Source organism: Balaenoptera acutorostrata, chromosome 12 (genome assembly GCF_949987535.1).
Source record: "Balaenoptera acutorostrata chromosome 12, mBalAcu1.1, whole genome shotgun sequence".
Classification (NCBI taxonomy): Eukaryota; Metazoa; Chordata; class Mammalia; order Artiodactyla; family Balaenopteridae; genus Balaenoptera; species Balaenoptera acutorostrata.
This window is the reverse complement of record NC_080075.1, coordinates 78653760-78672274: the sequence shown is the minus strand read 5'-3', so window position 1 is coordinate 78672274 and position 18515 is coordinate 78653760. Positions and strand designations below refer to the sequence as shown.

Genomic DNA, 18515 nt, shown 5'->3' with positions numbered 1-18515 from the left:
ACCTATATGCCACAGAGTGCCTGGCACATAGGATGTAATATGTATACTGACATAGTATGTAGAACTAAGTGATAATGATTACGTTGCATTATATTATGCTTTGTTATTTTATTTAGGACAAATGTAAAAATCCCATTCAAAATCTCATGAACCTTCAATTTCATGGAATAAGCATCATGTAATAAAAATTTTTACAGGTACGGATTCATTTAAATATTGCAAAAATCCCACGTGAGAGATCCTATCTGTACCTCCATTTTACAGATAAGGAAACTGAGGCACGGAGAGGCTAGGAAAGTCAGACCATCCTATCCTGCTTCCCCATAACAGAGAGGGCCAGGAGATGGGGAGTTTCTTCCAGCTACGGATAGGCTGCAGCCCCCTTCCTACAGTCAACGCAGACCCAGAGAGAGGCAAAGGGCGGAGGGCTGTGACCTCAGTAGACAGGAGGGCCGGAGAGACCCCAGCCCGAAGACCCTTGTGGGGGGCGTGGGAAAGGAGAGAAGAAAACCGGTGCTGCAGTCTTACCCAGGCTCGGCTTTCCGTGCAGTCAGCCGTTCCGCTTTTATTTCCCCACCTTGTTTTTTTTTTTTTTAATTGGTTTATTTACTGTTAATTTTCTTTTGAAAAATTCCCATCTGTCTTGGGAAGCTAGGAGATTCAGGTACTCGGGAAACGAGTTAAATGGGGTGAGTGCCCCGCCCGCCCGGATGGGAGCCCTCCCCACGCTCCCCCCGCCCCGGGGTGTTGGTGCAGGACGGGGATGCGCCCGGAGCGTTCTGAGTCCAGAAGGTGTGAGTGGGGGTGAGCCGATAGCCATCGCTTCTACAGCGCCTCCTGCGCGGCGAGCTCTGCTCCGGGCACTCCGCGTGTGTTAGCACACGTGGTTCTCACAAGCACCTGTTAGCCGGGCTACTCCCATCCGACAGACAGGACTAGCGGGAAGACAGGGGGCCGTGGGACCTGCGCTGCGAGGGCTCGAGGTTCCCCTCACCGGGTGGGAGGGCTGCCGGGAGCCACGCCCAAAACCTCTCGGTGAGGGGCACCAGCTGAGTGAGGTGTCCCCAGGGGCCGGGGCACCAGCCTGGCTGTGGGAGCACAGCCTTCTCCGGACTTTGCAGGCCCCCAGGCCTGGCTGGTGGGAGGCGGAGGCGTGTGTACGGGTGGGCGGAGCTCTGGAGGGGGCTGGCCAGGAGGGGAGTGGGTGGTGTCAGACTACAGAGAAGGGCCCTGGGTGAGCCCCATCCAGCACCCAAATGGTCAGTCCTCCAGGGCTGGGTCCCAGGCCTCTTCCACCCACCACCCTGGCCCAAGCACAGCAGTAAGGCCCATGGGCCTCCACAGCCTGGCTGAAGCTTCTGGGCTGCAGGGGGTACTGTGGACCCCCCTCCCGCCAAGCCAGGGCAGGGAGGCCTAGTTCTGGGCCAGCGGAGACCTCAGGAATTTGGGACAGAGCCTCCCATACCTAAGAATTCTAGCAGCTCAGGGCTGCCTGCCAACTCAGCATCCTTCGAGACACAGCGCAGGATCTCATCGAACATGGCTCTCCTCTCCCGGATGTCACACTCCCCCACAAAGAGCACCTTCCTGGGGAGGGGGGGAAGGCTGGCCGCCGGATAACGACTGCTGAGTTTCTGGTAAAACTCCTCAATATCACTGTACTTTCTGGAGACCTGGAATGAGAGGAGCGCGTGGTTTCCTGAGTGAGGAGGGAAAGGAGAGAGGCTGCTCCTCCCGCCCCAACAGAGGTCCCAAGGGCGCCGGGCCCTTCGGAAAGTCCTCCCCTAGGACCAGCCCCAGGAAGCTGTGCCTCCCTCCGGACCCTCCGCCCAGCTCCCTGCCTCAGGCTCCACTTCCTAAGCCTCCTGGTCAACGCTGGGTGCTAATCCTGAAAGTCCTAGCGGCCCAAAGGAAAGATGCCATCGTGGTGGGTTCCAGGCACCATCACAGGACTGGGTAGAGACACTTGATACAGAGGCCTGGCCTGCAGGTGACCGTGACTTATACCTCCATTCTGGGCCTTCAGTGCGTTAGCAGGGCGACCTCATGGTCTGGCCCCTGTTCGGTCATCTTCCTGCAACAATGGGACAGCGTTTTGCAGGGTCACTGTCCCGTGAACTAGCGGCTGCCTCTGACAAGGCCACACCTTACAGTGCTCAGCTGGTGGAGAACCAGACACTGCAGAGCTGGTTTCTGGCCCCGGTGCCAGCCAGGAGCCCACGGCACACCGGGACCTTGGGGAAGCAGGCCAGGGGGTCCGCTGGAAGGTGGTCCTCGGCCGTCAGAGTCATCCTGGGGTACCTGGCTTCCTGCAGAGCTGAGGGCTGACGGCTACCGCCTCTCGATCTTTCCCCAGAACTCCCGCCGCAGCTTGGGGCTCGTCCACTCACTATCAAGCTCTTGCTGTGCGTTTACTCTGTACGGCACACTCAGTGTGGTCTCTGCCCCCGAGGCTCCAGGTCTCCAGTTAAGGGAGCAGCGGTAGCACAGCGGGCCGTTGCCATCACTGTGGGCTGTAGGAGCCAACACAGGCGCTCAGAGAAGAGCCACTCACCTCACGCCACGCCCCACCGACAGCCCAGCGTCCTCCCTTGTCTTAGACTCCTCTGTGTGCCCCCCACGTGTGTGGCCAGTCTCCCCAAGTCCTCCGTGGGAGCATCGATTATGAAGACAGATAGTCCCACTTCTCCCAAGCCAGGGCCATGAACACAGCACACCACTGAAACACTGGTGTAGCTGACGGGCTGTGAGGCGCCTGGATGCATTCAGACAAGGGACACCTGGCAGCCCCATCGCACAGCTCTGCTGGAGCGCGCAGCCCCGGCTAACCTGCATCATCCTCAGGGCCCCCAGCCCGTGAGGGTTCCAGATGCTGGCAGGTGGCTGGGGCACTGGGGGACTTCAGGAACCCCCCCTGGGGAGTTATCTGGGACAGGGGACTGTGGCCTGCAGTTGTCAACACAGAGCCTGGCCCGGGAGCTTTCCTGAGAACAGCTCTCAAGGAAAGGTAAGAGCATCCTTTCACAAAAGTGACGCAGGCTCCAACTCCTAGTGGTCCCGAGAACCCGAGACTCCACCAGGTGGGGGCGGAGCGCCCTCTGCTGGCCTGACTGCTCCACGCAGGCCTGGCCACCAGACCCACCAGGACCCGGCTTCTGGGAGCTGTGGGTCTCCAGGGCACTGACAGCGTGGGCAGCCGGGGAGCTTTAAGTCTTGGGTGCCACCCCACGCAGGGCCCACATTCACCAGTGTTCCAAAGCACGGGCTTCTACTCCTTTTGAGGAGTAGAACGCAAAATGCTCATTAGTTTTTTAAAGCTAAATCGTGAAACTTCAAAGAAAGTTCAGGGGTGGGGTTACACCCCTAGATCTCATAGGGAGTCAACGCGTTCTTTGCCCTCGCAGGTGGTTCAAAATGTTTGGGAAGAACCTCCATGCACAGGCACCTGTGCACCCAGCTACCCGCAGGGCAAGGGGGTCACCAGTCAGGAGAAAGTGGCACTGGTGTGACACATGGAGGTGTCAAAGAAGTCCCCACACACCCTCGTTCATAAGGCCAGCCAGCACCTTATCAAGGGCCCCCGAGTGCTGCCTCTCTGTCTCGCCCACGGACTTGGGTCTCAGATATTTTCCTCTTTGCTCCTGTCCCTGAAAAACTTGGGTGCGTTGAGCTCCATCTGGGTCAAGTCAGACTACCAGGAGCTGCAAATCACCCAGCAGAACAAAGCAGACCCAGAACCATCACCTGCCATTACATTACACCTTGGTTCTCAACAAGAGTCTGTCCAAGAAGCAAACGAAAAACATCACACTCTTTTAGACACTTTCCAGGATGTGCTGAATGTCTCTTAAAGAAAGAACTGTGCCGTAAACTTTAGTCCCTTAGAAGCTGGTGTCTCCAAACTGGAAAAGGATATTTGTCATTCAATACATATAAAGAATATATAAAGAATTCCTATACATAGCAAGAAACAGACAGCCAATGGTTCAAAAGGAATTCCACAGAAGAAACAATGTTTCACAAACATGTGAAAAGATATTATTCAACCACATTAGTAATCAAGGAAATGCAGGCTAACACCTATCAATACAAGATTCACAAAATCAAAATGTCAGACAATACCAAGTATAAGTGAGCATACGAAACAGGGGCATTACACTATCTGCTGGCTGGTAGTGACCTCTGGAAAACAGTCGGCCTTGTTTGATGAAGTTAAAAGTGTGCATAGCCATATGGATCTTTTGCCTAAAACATTATGTTTTTTCTTAATCTTACTAAAATTATCTTTTTTTTCTTTCTGAATTCTCTCTTCCTTTAACAACACTGACTTGTTGATTTCAATTTTAAATCCATCCTTCTTATTCTCTTCTGATAATGGGATTTGACTTTCTCTTTTTTAATGGGGATTTATTACCTCATCCAGCTGATCTTAAACATTTTAGTATCAAGATCCCATTAAAAATTTATTGAGGACCCCAAAGAACTTTTGTTTATGTGAGCTGTAGTTATTGCTATTTCCCACATTAGAAATTAAAACAGAAATTTAAAAACAACAACAACAAAAAAGAATCTGTTGTCTCTTCTGATAGGTCACCAGGGCTGGGTAACTCACTCTGCCTTTCTGTCTTGGCTGCCAGGAGACTCAGAACAAACCAGCCCCTTGCTCTGCTCTGAACCGCAGGACCCTTGCTCATTTTAACTTTCTCTCACAATCCTGTGGCCTGTCTCTCCTGGGCACATCTCCAGACCTTTTTACAAGAAGCCAAAGGTAAATACTAAATGAGTGAGTTTGTGATCTTGCCCCTTCCTGAAATTCTCAAGCCCCTGAGCCCCCCTCTCTTCCCTTGGCCTCGGCTCCTTCTCCCTGACTGTCCCGAGGTGCTAGCGTCCCCAGGCTTTCCTCCTCGGCCCAAACCTCACGCCCACATCCACTCTCTGGGCAACTTCATCTGCTCCCAGCCTTTCAGCATCACCTGCAAGCTGATGCCTCCCAAAGCAGCCTCTTGGGCCTGACCCCGCCCCGAGTTCCAGCCTCATGTATCCATCAGGCAAACACTTCACCCTGGAAATGTCCTTCCACCTGCCCCTCCACTGGAGCCCTTTATTTCAGTGGGTAGAAACAATCAGTCAGTTAATTATGTGCATGTCACCTTGGAAATACTTTCAACTCTCTCCCTCCCTCCTGTACCAGCCACCGTTGGCCTGCTCCCAGCCCCCCACCTGGGGCATTACTCTACCAGCCTCCTCACTGCGCTCCCTGTCCTCTGCCCTGTTCCTTCCAATCCAACTCCACTCTCCACCAGACAGGCAGTGAGAGACAACAGGACCATGTCATTCCACTGCTTAAAGCTCCTGCCTGACTGCCAGACAGGTCGGGCTCCCTGCACGCCCTCCATGACCTGGATCCTGCCCGTCATCGCCCTCCTCTTCTCCCACTTCATCCGGGACGATACTCAGCTGCTCACAGCTCCCCACACGATACCCTGTTTCTAGCCTCTGTGCCTTTGCTTAGGCTGTGCCTTCCGCCTGGGGCACCCTTCTCCCCTTCCGCTGTTCTTAGCTCCGTCTGCTCGTTAAACTTTCTTTTTTTTCTGTTGCAGTAACACTGATTTATAACATTATACAAGTTTCATGTGTACAACATTACATTTCTACTTCTGTATATGCTATGGTGTGCTTACCTCCAAAAGTTTGGTTTCTATCCATCACCATACAGTTGACCCCCTCTACCCATTTCACCCTCCCCTCTGCCCCTTCCCCTCTGGTAACCGCTACTCTGTTCTCTGTATCTACGTGGTTTTGTTTGGTTTGTTCACATTTTGTTTTTTATTTTTTATATTCCACACATGAGTGAAATCATACGGTATTTGTCTTTCTCTGCCTGACTTAATAGGATGCCCTCAAGGTCCATCTGTGTTGCTGCAAATGGCAAGATTTCATCTTTTTATGGCTGAGTGGTATTCCATTGTATGTAAGGACCACAACTTCTTTATCCGTTCATCCACTGATGGGCACTTAGGTTGTTTCCATGTCTTGGCTATTGTAAACAGTGCTGCCATGAACACAGGAGTGCATATATCTTTTCAGATTAGTGTTTTTGTATTCTTTGGATAAATACCCAGAAGTGAAATTGCTGGATGATATGGCAGTTCTATTTTTATTTATTTATTTGTTTTTTAGCCACGCCATGCGGCTTGTGGGATCTTAGTTCCCCAACCAGGGATTGAACCCGGGCCCTTGGCAGTGAAAGCGTGGAGTCTTAACCACTGGACCGCCAGGGAATTCCCTATTTTTAATTTTTTAAGGACTCTCCATACTATTTTCCATAGTGGCTGCACCAATTTACATTCCCACTAACAGTGTAGGAGGGTTCCCTTTTCTCCACACCCTCATCAACATTTGTCATTTCTTACCTTTTTGATAATAGCCATGCTAACAGGAGTGGAGCGATAGCTAACTCTGGCATTTCCCTAATAATTAGTGATGTTGAGCATCTTTTCATGTGCCTGTTGGCCATCTGTATGTCTTCTTTGTAAAAATGTCTATTCAGCTCCTCTGCCCATTTTTAACTTGGATTGTTTGGTTTTTTGTTGTTGAATTCTATGAGTCCTTTACATATTTTGGATACTATTAAAATGTGTAATATCGGATATATGAGTTTTATCTTCTCCCATTCGGAAGCTTGTTTTTTTGCTTTGTTGATGGTTCCCTTTGCTGTGAAGAAGCTTTTTAGTTTCCTGTAGTCCCATTTGATTATTTTTGCTTTTTGTTTTCCGTGCCTGAGGAGACATATACAGAAAGATATTGCTAAGACTGGTGTCAAAGCTAATCCTGCCTATGTTTTCTTCTGAGAGTTTATGGTTTGAGTCTTACATTCAAGTCTTTAATTCATTTTGAGTTGATTTTTATGTATGGTGTGAGACAGTGGTCTAGTTTCATTTTTTTGCATGTGGCTGTTCAGTTTACCCAAAACCATTTATTGAAGAGACTATCCTTTCTTCATTGTATGTTCTCTGATCTTTTTGTCATAAATTAATTGTCCATTTGTATGGATTTATTTCTGGGCTCTCAATTCTGTTCCATTGATCTATGTATTTGTTTTTCTGTCAACACCATGGTGTTTTGATTACTACAGCTTTGTAATACAGTTTGAAATCAGGGAGTGTGATACCTCCAGCTTTGTTCTTTTTTCCCAAGAAAAAAGATTTCTTTGACTATTCAGGGTCTTTTGTGGTTCCATATAAATTTTAGATTTTTTGGTTCTATTTTGGTGAAAAATGTCCTTGGGATTTTGATAGAGATTGCATTGAATCTGTTGATTGCTTTAGGTAATATGGACATTTTAACAATGTTAATTTTTCCAATCCATGAGCATGGAATATCTTTCCATTTGTTTGTGTCTTCTTCAATTTCTTTCACAGTGTCTTATAGTTTTCAGTGTACTTGGTTAAATTTATTCCTGGGCATTTGTTGTTACTGTGGTGGCTGTAAATGGGATTGTTTCCTTAACTCTCTTCTGCTTGCTCATTGTCAGCACAAAGAAACACAACTGACTTTTTTTTTAATAAACTTATTTATCTATTTATTTATTTTTGGCTGCGTTGGGTCTTTGTTGCTGCACACGGGCTTTCTCTAGTTGCGGCGAGTGGGGGCTACTCTTCATTGTGGTGTGTGGGCTTCTCACCGCGGTGGCTTCTCTTGTTGCAGAGCCTGGGCTCTAGGTGCGTGGGCTTCAGTAGTTGTGGCACATGGGCTCAGCAGTTGTGGCTCACGGGCTCAGTAGTTGTGGCTCACGGGCTCAGTAGTTGTGGCTCACGGGCTTAGCTGCTCCGTGGCATGTGGGATCTTCCCGGACCAGGGCTTGAACCCGTGTCCCCTGCATTGGCAGGCGGATTCTTAACCACTGCACCACCAGGGAAGTCCACAACAGGTTTTTGTGTGTTGATTTTGTGCCCTGCAACTTTACTGTATTCATTTATTATTTCTAATAGTTTTTGGTGGCATCTTTAGGGTTTTCTATATATAAAATCATATCATTCACAAACAGTGAAAGCTTTACTTTTTTCTTTTCCAATTTGCATGCCTTTTATTTCTTTTTCTTCCCTAACTGCTGTAGCTAGGACTTCCAATACTATGTTGAATAAGAGTGGAGAGTGAGTGGAGCCTGGTGGGCTGGAGGGAGGAAGGGAAAAGAAGGGGCAGAAAAAGAAAAAAAAAAAAAGAGTGGCGAGAGTGAGAATTCTTGTCTTATTCTTGACCCTACAGGGATAGCTGTAGGTTTGTCATATATGGCCTTTATTAATGCTGAGGTACATTCCTTCTATACTCATTTTATTGAAAGTTTTTATAAATGGGTATTGAATCTATCTCTATCTCTATCTCTCTCTCCTGCTTCTGGGACATCCATTATCCTAATGTTACCCTTCCTAAAGGACTTCGATAATTCTCATAGAATTTTCTCTCTCTTTTTTTTTCGGATCTTAATTCTCCCTCCTCTTCTAACTGTATTATTTCTAGATTTCTATCTTTGAACTGGCTAATTCTCTCTTCCATATGGTCTGCTCTATTTCCAATCCTTTCTGATGCATTCTTCATCTTGCTTACTGAGTTCTTCAGATCTAGAATTTCTGTTTGGTTATTTTATAGAGTTCCGGTCTCTTTGGTAAAGTATTTCTTCTGTTCATTAACTTCATCCCTGACGTTCACTGAACCGCCTTTCTGAGTTTTCTTATAGCCCGTTGAGCTTCCTCTTGACAGTTATTTCGAATTCTCTATCAGATTGCACTGTTCTGTGACTTTAAATCTGGTTTCTGGAGAATCACCATTTTATCTTCTGATACAGTGCTACTGTGGTTCTTTATGGTGCTGGATGAGTTGCTCCTCTGCTGGTACATCTGAAGCAGCAAACACCTTTCTTCTTTATGTAAAGCTTTTTTTTTTTTTTAAACTTGATTCCAACTATTCAACAGGTTAGAGGCTTTTCTTTTCTTTCCTTTTCCATTAGGTGGCGCTACAGCACAAGTTTTTGGTTTCTCTTACCTGAGCTGCCTCTGGTTATATTAGAGGATTGGCACTTTCCAGCCTCCACTGCCCTTGTCAGAGGTGCTGCCTGGTGCCCGCATTGTCACCGCTTGTGCCTCCATGGTTGCTGCTGTCACTGTTGTCGCTGCCTGGGTCAGCAGGGTGGTGGGCACTTCTGCTGTGTCCAGGATCTTGAGTCACAGGCTCTGCTTCCACTGGACGGGGTGGAGCTGGGGTCTCGGGCACCTCTGCCGTGTCTGGGGTTGTCAGGTTTAGGGATGCCGCCACTGTGGGTCGGGGAGAGGGGGCCAGACTTGTGGGCAGCTCTACAACTGGAGGGACGGTGTTGCAGGCCCTGCTGCCCAGTCCCCTGTGGCTGCAGGCGCGGCTGAGGCCCGGAGGCTGGCGTTGTGCGTGCCGCCTCCCTGATGCGGCTGGGTTCCCTGGGGCCGCGGGCTCGGCCTCCGGGGCCGCAGATCTGGGACTGCACACGCCACCTCCACTGTCCCCTCAGTTCCGCCTCCGTTGTATGTTCCAGTCCGCCCACCTCTAGATGGACAGATGTGCGAGACTGTTTGAGATGTTTCACTGGCTGCAGACTGAAGGGGAGTGACAAAGGGAGTGTCTCATCCGCCATAATGCTGATGTCTCCACCTGCTTTTCAAAACACAGCTCAGCCCTGACCTCTTCCGAGACATCTTCCAGAACCCTTTCCCTAGGATGGGTTAGGTGCCCCTTCTCTACACTCCCACAGTCCTTCCCTCCCCTTGGGCTCCTGTCTCTTTACAGGTCTCTCTCCCCACAGACTGTAAGCATCTGGTTCACCGGTGTCCTTACCGCCAAAACGCTCTAGCACTGTCAGGCCGAGTGAGCGTTGGCTAGAGCACTGCTCGCACCCCGATGCTACTTGCACCCTGGCAGCAGGTGTGTCTGCCCAGCTGGACCCCCGGACCCTGGGCACCCTCGGGAGCATCCTGGCAGAGCCCCCAGCTCACCAAGAACTGGACGACATCCTCAGGCCTGTGCTTGGCCGACTTGAATGCAGCCAGCCGGGTTACCACCAGGATCTGGTACTCCACATGCCCTGACATCATCTTGCCCCGTACCTCCTGGTGCTGGGGCACGGTCAGGTCCAGGCCTGTGTGGACATTCTGAACTTGCCTGCCAAAGGGAAAGAAGGCAAAAGAAGCTCAGGTTCAAGTCAGCAGGCTTCCTGAGTGAAATGCAGGCCAGACCTCAGATGGCCCAGCAGGCTGGGTGCAAGGTTGCTCCACTGGCCACTCTCTGTGGTCCTGGCTCCCCACCCCGCTGCAGGCCAGCCCCTCATAAAGCCTGGCTTCCCAGGCCCCAAGCCTGGGCCCTGCCTTTGGGTCACCCAGGAACAATAGGCTGTCCCCAGCAGGAAAACAGGTGACAGCAGAGAAGATGGGGCTCACGGAAAATCACAGACAGCTAGGTGTCTGACAAAAACCCAGCACAAGAGCTCTTGCGGGATTTGTGGGGATGGCACTCCAGGGGTTCTATTCAAACCAAGGGAAGTGCCTGGCTTTGGGCACACAATACAGGAATGAAACCCCACCAGGAATCCGGAGAGAGAAACGCATCTCTTCAGCTAACCAGAGAGCAGCAGAGCTGCTACAGAACCTGCCCAGCTGGGGGAAGATGGAAAGGGCACTGGATACCAGGCCATCATTTGCCCTGGGGCCTCTGCAAGGCACTGATAAGGCCTGCTGTATGAGGCTTTGAGAGGATACTCAGCAAAACATTACAGCTCTTGGAGGATTTTTAAATGCTATACAAACGTAATGAATCACACGATGAGCAAAGAAGTTATGAAATGTTTCCTCCGAGGTGAGAAAAAAGGTTAAATGTATTCCTCATTCTATGTAAGGGTATAATGGAGACCCATGCACACAAACATACATCACACAAGCACCTATGACAGAATATGCCCCGCATACTGTTATCAGGGTCGAGACCTACTATGTGCCGGGTGGGACTTTCAGAAGATAGGAAAGGGGAGGGCCCGAGGGGTGGGGCTACTGGCGCTAAGACTGTGTCTGGGGCGAGGCCCTTTCCCTCTCTCCAACTACATCCCAATCCATCAGATGACACCCTGCCCCCAGCACTACACTCCTCCCCTTTCCACACCAAGCATGTGACACTGTCACCATGATGCCATTTGTCACCAACTGGGGGGACAGCCCACCACGTAGCCACATACTACTAACCATTCAAACCCCTACACACACAAACATTTTCACAGGGCGTAAGGCATGCGAAAACGAGCATCAATCACTTAGAAAGGCCCGGGAGAACCTGCCTTCAGGCAGGTGTTGAATGAACCCAACATATGTGCGAGACGGAAAAACACCAATCAGCCCTCTTTTCCTTTTGCCAGTAACCAAATGAGCGTTCCTGGCCTTGCACCAGGTACAGACCCGGCTGCTCCTGGCGCTGCGCCGGTCGAGAGGCGGGCGTGAAGCAGCCGCGCTACCCGGCTCTGTTCTAAGCACCTGCCTGTCTAAGACACTCCCGCCGCCCTCAGCCCTACCGAGGGTCACTACCACTCAGACCCACTTAAAGTCAGAGAAACAGACACAGAGGGGAGTCACCTGTCCTTGGGCTCAGCAGGTCAGAGGTGGAGCCAGGGTTCACTCCAGGCTGCCGCCCCCCTCCCCGCCGACTGGCACCTCCTATCAGCCCAGCTTGCTCCTCCAGGACCTGCCTCCGTGACCCCTCCCCCTTTCTACTGTCCCCTCCCCCACCGTCCTGTCGCGCCTGCCCCACTGCTGGGATCACGCCCTTGGCCTCAGCTCCCCTGCCCTCGCCCCTAAACCCTCCCGTTCTCCGCGTCCCTTGCACCTGTGTCCGGCAGCTGCACGTCACTGGGATAAATGCACAGACGTGCTGACTGGTCCCACCTGAAATTCACGGCCACAACCTGCAAGCTCCAGCGTGGGGCCTGGCAACCCCACCTCAGTCTCGACCTGGGGCTTTGAGAGCCTGGGGTTCTCAAAGTGCGGCCCCTGCAGCATCAGCATCACCTGGGAACTTGGGAGAGTGGCAGACCCAGGGTGCTGAATCAGTCTTCATGTTAGCAAGTCTTCCAGGGGACTCCCACGCACCTGAGCCTAACCCACTCTCTCTCCCACTCCCCTAGGCCCCCAAGGAAACTTTTCCTGTAAAGGGCCAGACAGTAAATATTTTAGGCTTTGCAGGCCATAGGGTCTCCATTACAACTACTCAACTCAGCCGTTGTAGAGCGAAAGCAGCTAAAGACAGTACATAAACTTTATTACAAAAGGAAGTGGTGGGCAGGATTTGGCGCATGGGTGTAGTTTGCCCACCTATGCCCGAGACCAAACTTCTCAAACGGTAAAGTGCCTCCAAGTTGCCTGGAGATCTTGTCAATATGCAGCTTCTGATGCAGCAGGTCGGGGGCAGGGCCTGAGAATCTGCATTTCTAACAGCTGTCATGTGATGCTGATACTACTCCACGTGGTTAAACCCTAAGGTTAATTCTCCCTCTCCTCTTACTCCAGCGGCACCTGACTGTCCCTCTCTGCTCCTTGAAACTCTGTCTTCGTTGCTCCCGGGACCCCCACTCTCTCTCCGTTCTCCACCTTCCCTGGCCACTCCTGCTCAGCTTGCCTGGATAGTCCTCCATTCCTCTTTCTGCTCTGGACTCTCCCCTCAAGGCCACACTCCTTCTCCCAGCTGCCTGCCTGACATCTCCACTTGGCTGTCAACAAGCTTCTTCATGAACGTGTCCAGACACATGGTGATTCTCACCTTCCTAAACCTGCTCCATCCATAGTCTCCCGACTCGGTCCATTGCAACCTCCCTCTTTCAGGAACTCAGGGCAAGTCTTGCAGTCAATCTTGACTCCTCTTTCTTGTTCTCGCGGCCCACATCTAATCATCAGCAAACCCTGAAAGCTGTACCGTCAAAATACAGCCAGAACCCAGACATTTCGCAACCCCTCTGCCACCATCAGCTCTCACGTGGATCACTGCCCGAACGGTCTCCTTGCTGCACCCTGCTCACCTACCTTCTGTCAACACAGTGGCCACATGACCTTTGTGAAATCCACGCCAGGTCCCACCTCGCCCAGAGCCTCACCTCAGCCTGGGAGGCCCGTCCTGACTGTCCCCGGCCTCCAAGCCCCCAGCTCTGCACCACATCACCTAACGTTCTCCGCGGCTCACGGCACTCCAGCCACCCTGGCCTCCTTGCTGGTGCCCAAGCACCTCTCTGCCCCAGGACATTGGCTCCTGCTGTCCCCTCTGCCTGGTACACTCTTTCTCAAGATTTCTCTTGCGTTTGCCAGGAGTCTGCCCAACTGCCACTCTCCATCAGAAAGACACTGCTGGGCCACACCATATAAAACAGCATTCACTCCTCCTAGCACCCTATTTCCCTACCACTTTATTTTCCTTCACACCATTTATCATCCCTGACACACCATATATCTACCTATTGTCCGTCTGCCCCACGAGAGCTCACGAGAGGGACTTTGTGTTGTTCACTACTGTATCCTAGAACCACTCTCCTGGCCTTCACCGCCAGCACCCGCATCTGTTAAGGAGCCCTGCCCAGGTGGGGCAGTGAGGGAAGCCACCCAGCCCCTTCCCAGGCTGCCGGCACAAAGGTCACACCCCCACTGGTCTGCTGCTGGCCCTGCTCACACCTGCCAACCTCAAAGCTCCTTTCTGCAGGAAAGGACACTGAGGCTCAGGGAGAGGAGGTGATGCAGGTGGCCTTGGGGAAACCACTTCTGCCAGCGAGGACACGACCAGCAACCATGCAGAGGAGACCGAGCCGGTTCTGATATCAGGGTTCACTTAAAGAATCCTACATACTTTTCTAGACCTGAAGCCACAGGGATGTTCAGATTACTGCTGGAAAAGTAACATTCATTTATGTAAGAGACTGATGTCTTAGCCCAAGATGCTGGGTAGGGGGAACAAGGGTGGAGTGTATGAAAATACTTGCAGTGAGTCACTTGACAGATGTTAGAAAGGGGGAAAGGGTCAGGGTGGACCCACCCGGGTGGGCCCACCCTGCAGCCTCTGCCTCCAGAGACCCTCCGCAGGCCTTTGCGGTAACTGCACTTTTCCTGAGCTACCTGTTTGAGCAGCTGCCCCTCTTCTCTCCCCTTCACCTGATTAACCTCCACTCCTCCCGCAGCAGGGGGGCCTCAGGCACCCCCTCCCAGAAGCCGGGGTTACCTCCGGACCTGTGTTCCCATGGCAACCTGAACCCACTACCCCCCATGCAGCATCTGTCCCCCGAGGGTCTGCGTTCATCCCCGTTTCCCCCGCAGGGCCGAGCCTTGCCTGATTCACCCCGTCCCCAGTGCCGTGCCCGGGGCCTCGCGCCCGGTGAGCGCGGACAGGATGCATAACTAGATCTTCGAAAAGAAAGGAAGACAGGTGGAGGTGACAGGTGAAGGGGGGAGGAGAGCCCTCCCTTTGCCTGCTGGCCGGGACCAGCCAGTCCAGGCCTTCCACTGGGTTTTGGGTGAGTTCGTTACCCTCTAGGGACCTCAGTTTCCCCATCTGTAAAATGGGGGGGGAGGGGGACTCGCCGCCGCCCGCCTCTCCCGCTGGGCAGTGGAGGGGCCGAGCCCAGGTCAACGGCCAGCGCGCTGGGGACGCCGGGTGGCGGGCGGGATCGTCGGAACAGGCCGCCTCCGCCGGCTCCTCCGCCCCGGGCGCATCGGGCCGCGGCTCCCGTGCACCCGACTCCATGTTGCTCGAGACGCGGCGCCGGGCGCGGGGTCTGGCTCACCTGGAGGTGACGAGCACCGCCGGGGACTGCATGACGGCGAAGCTCCGGGCGGCGCGCGCGGTCACGAGACCCGCGGGCGCCGGCGTCGCCGCGTCCCGGGCCCTGGCCCGCCGCCTAGTGGCCACCGCGCTCGGCCGCAGGCGGAGCCTTTCTGGAACTCTGGGCGGAGACTCAGGGCTGAGCGTCCTGCGCGGGCTCGTCGCTGCTGGAGGCCCCGGCCGAGCTGAGGGCGTTCCCCGCGCCCGAGTGTCCTGAACCATCCAGAGGTTTGGGTCTGATGTCCCAGCGTTAGTAGTGACGGCGCCCGTTTCACTCTTAGGAGTGCCCAGAGTGTCCCGGATCAGACACTCCTGAAATTATTTGGTTCTCCTAACTTGGGGAGAACGCCGGCGAAACAACGCAGCGGTGCTCACGGCCCCAGGGGTGCTCGGAGAGAAGTTAGGAGAGTCCAGAAAACAAGATAAATCAGACCCCTCTGTAGAGCGAGGGGTGCTGATCCAAAGAAACCAAATGATCCAGGTGATCCAAATCAGCCTGACCCCTGAGGCCTTCCAGTGGCTTTCTGTGAAACGGCCTGCAGGGCCTTCCCAACAAAAGCTTCTGAGAACTCTGTGTCTTTCTTCTCACTCACTAAGGAAATGTTGTTGTGACGCTTGTTAAAACAGTAAGGAGGACTTTATTCAAGACTATGGCAACAGGGGTCAAGACTGACCCAACGGGGAGAGAGTTCAGGCTCAACCCTGAATACAGCAGACAGTGGGGTTGATAGCCACGGAGCAGGGAGGGGCCCACAAGGGTAGGGGGATTCTTGCTGAAAGCAGGCCAAGGGCTTAGACATCCAAGGTGGGGGATGAGGACCTTGATCAGAGACCAAGGGTGATCAGATATCAAGGGTGGGGATCCTCTCTAAACTGACTTAGCAGGATTCTTCCTAAGGCTGGGCTGGGCAGGCCAAAGACTGGGCAGGGGCCAAGGTCAAAGGCCCAGCTGAGAAGAGGGCTCAGAGGAGCCTAAAGTTTGGTCAAGGAGAGGGTCTTTGTGGCCCAAAGTTTCCCTCCCAGAGAGCTGCAAAAGCTCTCTCCCCCTCTGTGTGTGCAGACCCGTCTCTCCACGCACCCACTCCTCCTTTCCTCGCCTCCTAACGACACCCGCTCCCCATGCTGCTCCCTGGCAAGAAGAGGTGGGCTTCTGCTTGACTGAATTTCCCCAAAAAACCAGCCCCCTGCCCCAGCTGCACTGCCCTGGAACTCTGGTCAACCAATGTCCCAGCCCTTTGCAACTACCCATAAAACACTTAGCCCCGGTCCTGGCCCATAGTGACATTTAATCAGTGCAAATGTTTGTGTTGCTCTAATGTTTAGCGACTAAAAAGGTCTCTCTGCTTCTGCTACAAGTCAGACTCCATCACAAAACTACTCTCCTCGCTCCCTCGTGGCCTTTCCATTCATTCATTCATTCGTTCAGTTGTTCGTTCATTCATTAACGTTATCTACTGAGCTGTGCCCGTGTTCTGGGCCCTGTGGAGGCTCTGGAGCCATTTAGTGGCTAGGACGCTGCAGCTCTGCGCTCCCACGGTGCTCCCACGGCGCGCCCACAGACCTGCTCCCTCAGCTTCCCCTTTCCGACCCTCTCTTCAGGGTCTTCGGGGAGCCACTGCCTGGGAGGTGACGGGGCCCCTGGCCTGCCTCTGATGGCTGCCTTTGGGTCCACAGCTGGGGCCAGAGCAGTGAGGTCAGGGGGCCAGTTTCCCTCAGGGAAGGCTTAGGGGTAGAGGTACGCCGGACATAATAGACCCTCTCATCAGAGATTCAACTGTCCACGGGGTGAGAAACGGAGGTTGTGTCACCTGCCACAGTGGCCCAGAAAGAGAAAAGCTCAGTCTGGAAACAGGGCCAGGAGAAAAGTGCAAATCGCCACCGGTATTCTGTGCTCCGTCCATGAGAGCCCCACTGACAGAGAACAGCAGAAGCTGGGCTTAGCGGCATCAGATGCGCGATGGGGTAATGTGCACCGTGTTTCCTACAGGAGGGACAGCACAGTGTCCCTGTGGACCTCGGCTTCCCACCCACCACCCCACCAGCATCGTTATTATCTCTATTTGACTCAGATTTTCGTGAAGAAATCCTACAGTGAAAAGTTTTGAAAAATGAATCACTTTCCCCACTTTATCTCTTAATAAATATATATGTTCATATGCTTGAATGGCTTGTTTCAAATTTGTTTGTAGACAAGATGAGCAATAATGAACAGAAGGATGAGTGAGTGAAAGGGCTGCAGGAGCACCCCGTCTGCTGTCTGCTCTGCCTGCCCACCTGCCCGTCTGTCTGTCTGCAGGGCAGAGTTTGAGGTAGCAGATGGCCCCCGTGTCTAGCTTAAATTGACATGCCCCACTTCAAAGAAGGCAGAAAGGGTGTGAGCCTCGGCACCCCAGGGGTCCGGCGCAGTGCAGCCCTTGGGAAGGTCCAGCCAGTCAAGCGGTCACCACCTCACAGACACTTGTGGGCCATACACCATGTGCTGGGCGCTGAGAGTGCAGTGACCAAGGCGCAGTCGCTGCCCTCAGCGAGCTTCTTTGCCCTTATACTTGGGGTGGGGTAGGGGTCAGAGAGGACACTCTGAAGGAGCCAAAGTCCAAGGTTAACCTGAAGAGATAAGAAGGAATAGGATGGAGTGGAAGGAATATCATCTATGAAGTCCTGGAGACAAGAAGAAACAGAATTCAGGGAACAAGTTGGGGAGGGAGCTCAAGGGGGAGGACAGGCATAGAGAGCCATGTGCGCCAGGCTGAGGGCTTCACGCTGACCCTGAGGCCAACTCGAGGCTACCGTGGGACTGCAGACATCGGAGTGGCCCGACCAACTCTGCTGCCGACATCAGTTTGGAACATGTGATGCTGGAGGTGGGAAGGGGAGCAGAACTGCAGAACAATCCAGACTGGGGACAGTGGTGGCACAAATTAGCATGAGTGCCCCCCAGGTGGAGAAGAGGGCACAGGTGAGACAGAGACTTAGGAACTGGAACTGGATAAGATGGAATCGAGCGCACGTGGGCGGGAGGAGTCGAGACGCTGCTTCAGTTCGGCTCCTGGGAGTAGCCGGACGGTGGTCCATTCTCTGGGGCAGGGCACCTGGAGGAGGGACACATTTTGGGTGGGATGATGAGTTCTGTGTTGGACAGGTGGTGTTTGAGGGCGTGGGGACATTGAGGTGACTGTGGCTCTGGCCCCCGGGAGGCAGGCCTGGCTGGAGGCCCTGATGCGGGGGTCACAAAGCTATGGGAGCTGAGAGTAAGGCTGAGGCCGTGGAGAAGACAGCCCAGGAAGGTGCAGAGAAGCACGCGTATTCCAGGGCAAGCACAGGTCGGGGCTGCGAAGAAGGGGACTCTGTCACTGCTGGGGCTGGTGGCACGCCGGTCACCCATGATTTGCAGACAAATGAGCCTCACCCCTGGCACCAGGGTTCCCGAGTGCGTGCCACAGGGGGACTTGGCACACCTGGTGCCTGCCGAGAATCCCACTGGTTCCCCATGAAAGAGTGACCCCATCCCCTAGAGCAATCCCATTTTCTGCCTCATTCCTCCCGCCCACACGCACTCGATTCCGTCTCATCCAGTTCAAGCTCCTAAGTCTCTCTCTCACCTGTGCCCTCTTCTCCAGCTGGGGGGCCCTCACCCTAATTCGTGCCACCACTGTCCCCAG

The 18515-nt window shown here is 53.1% G+C and overlaps 1 protein-coding gene across 2 annotated transcripts in view; it reads right to left on the bottom strand.

The window, feature by feature from the left end:
• HS1BP3 (HCLS1 binding protein 3) overlaps positions 1-14942 on the bottom strand; it is a 35693-nt gene extending 20751 nt beyond the window's left edge. For both annotated transcript variants that reach the window (XM_057558521.1, XM_057558522.1), the window contains exons 1-3: positions 14819-14942; positions 10017-10182; positions 1466-1673 (exon numbers count right to left, since the gene is read on the bottom strand). In XM_057558521.1, coding sequence (XP_057414504.1) covers positions 1466-1673; positions 10017-10182; positions 14819-14850 — 406 coding nt within the window. In that variant the 5' untranslated portion in view covers positions 14851-14942. The remainder of the gene's footprint in view (positions 1-1465; positions 1674-10016; positions 10183-14818) is intronic.
• Positions 14943-18515: the final 3573 nt, after the last annotated feature.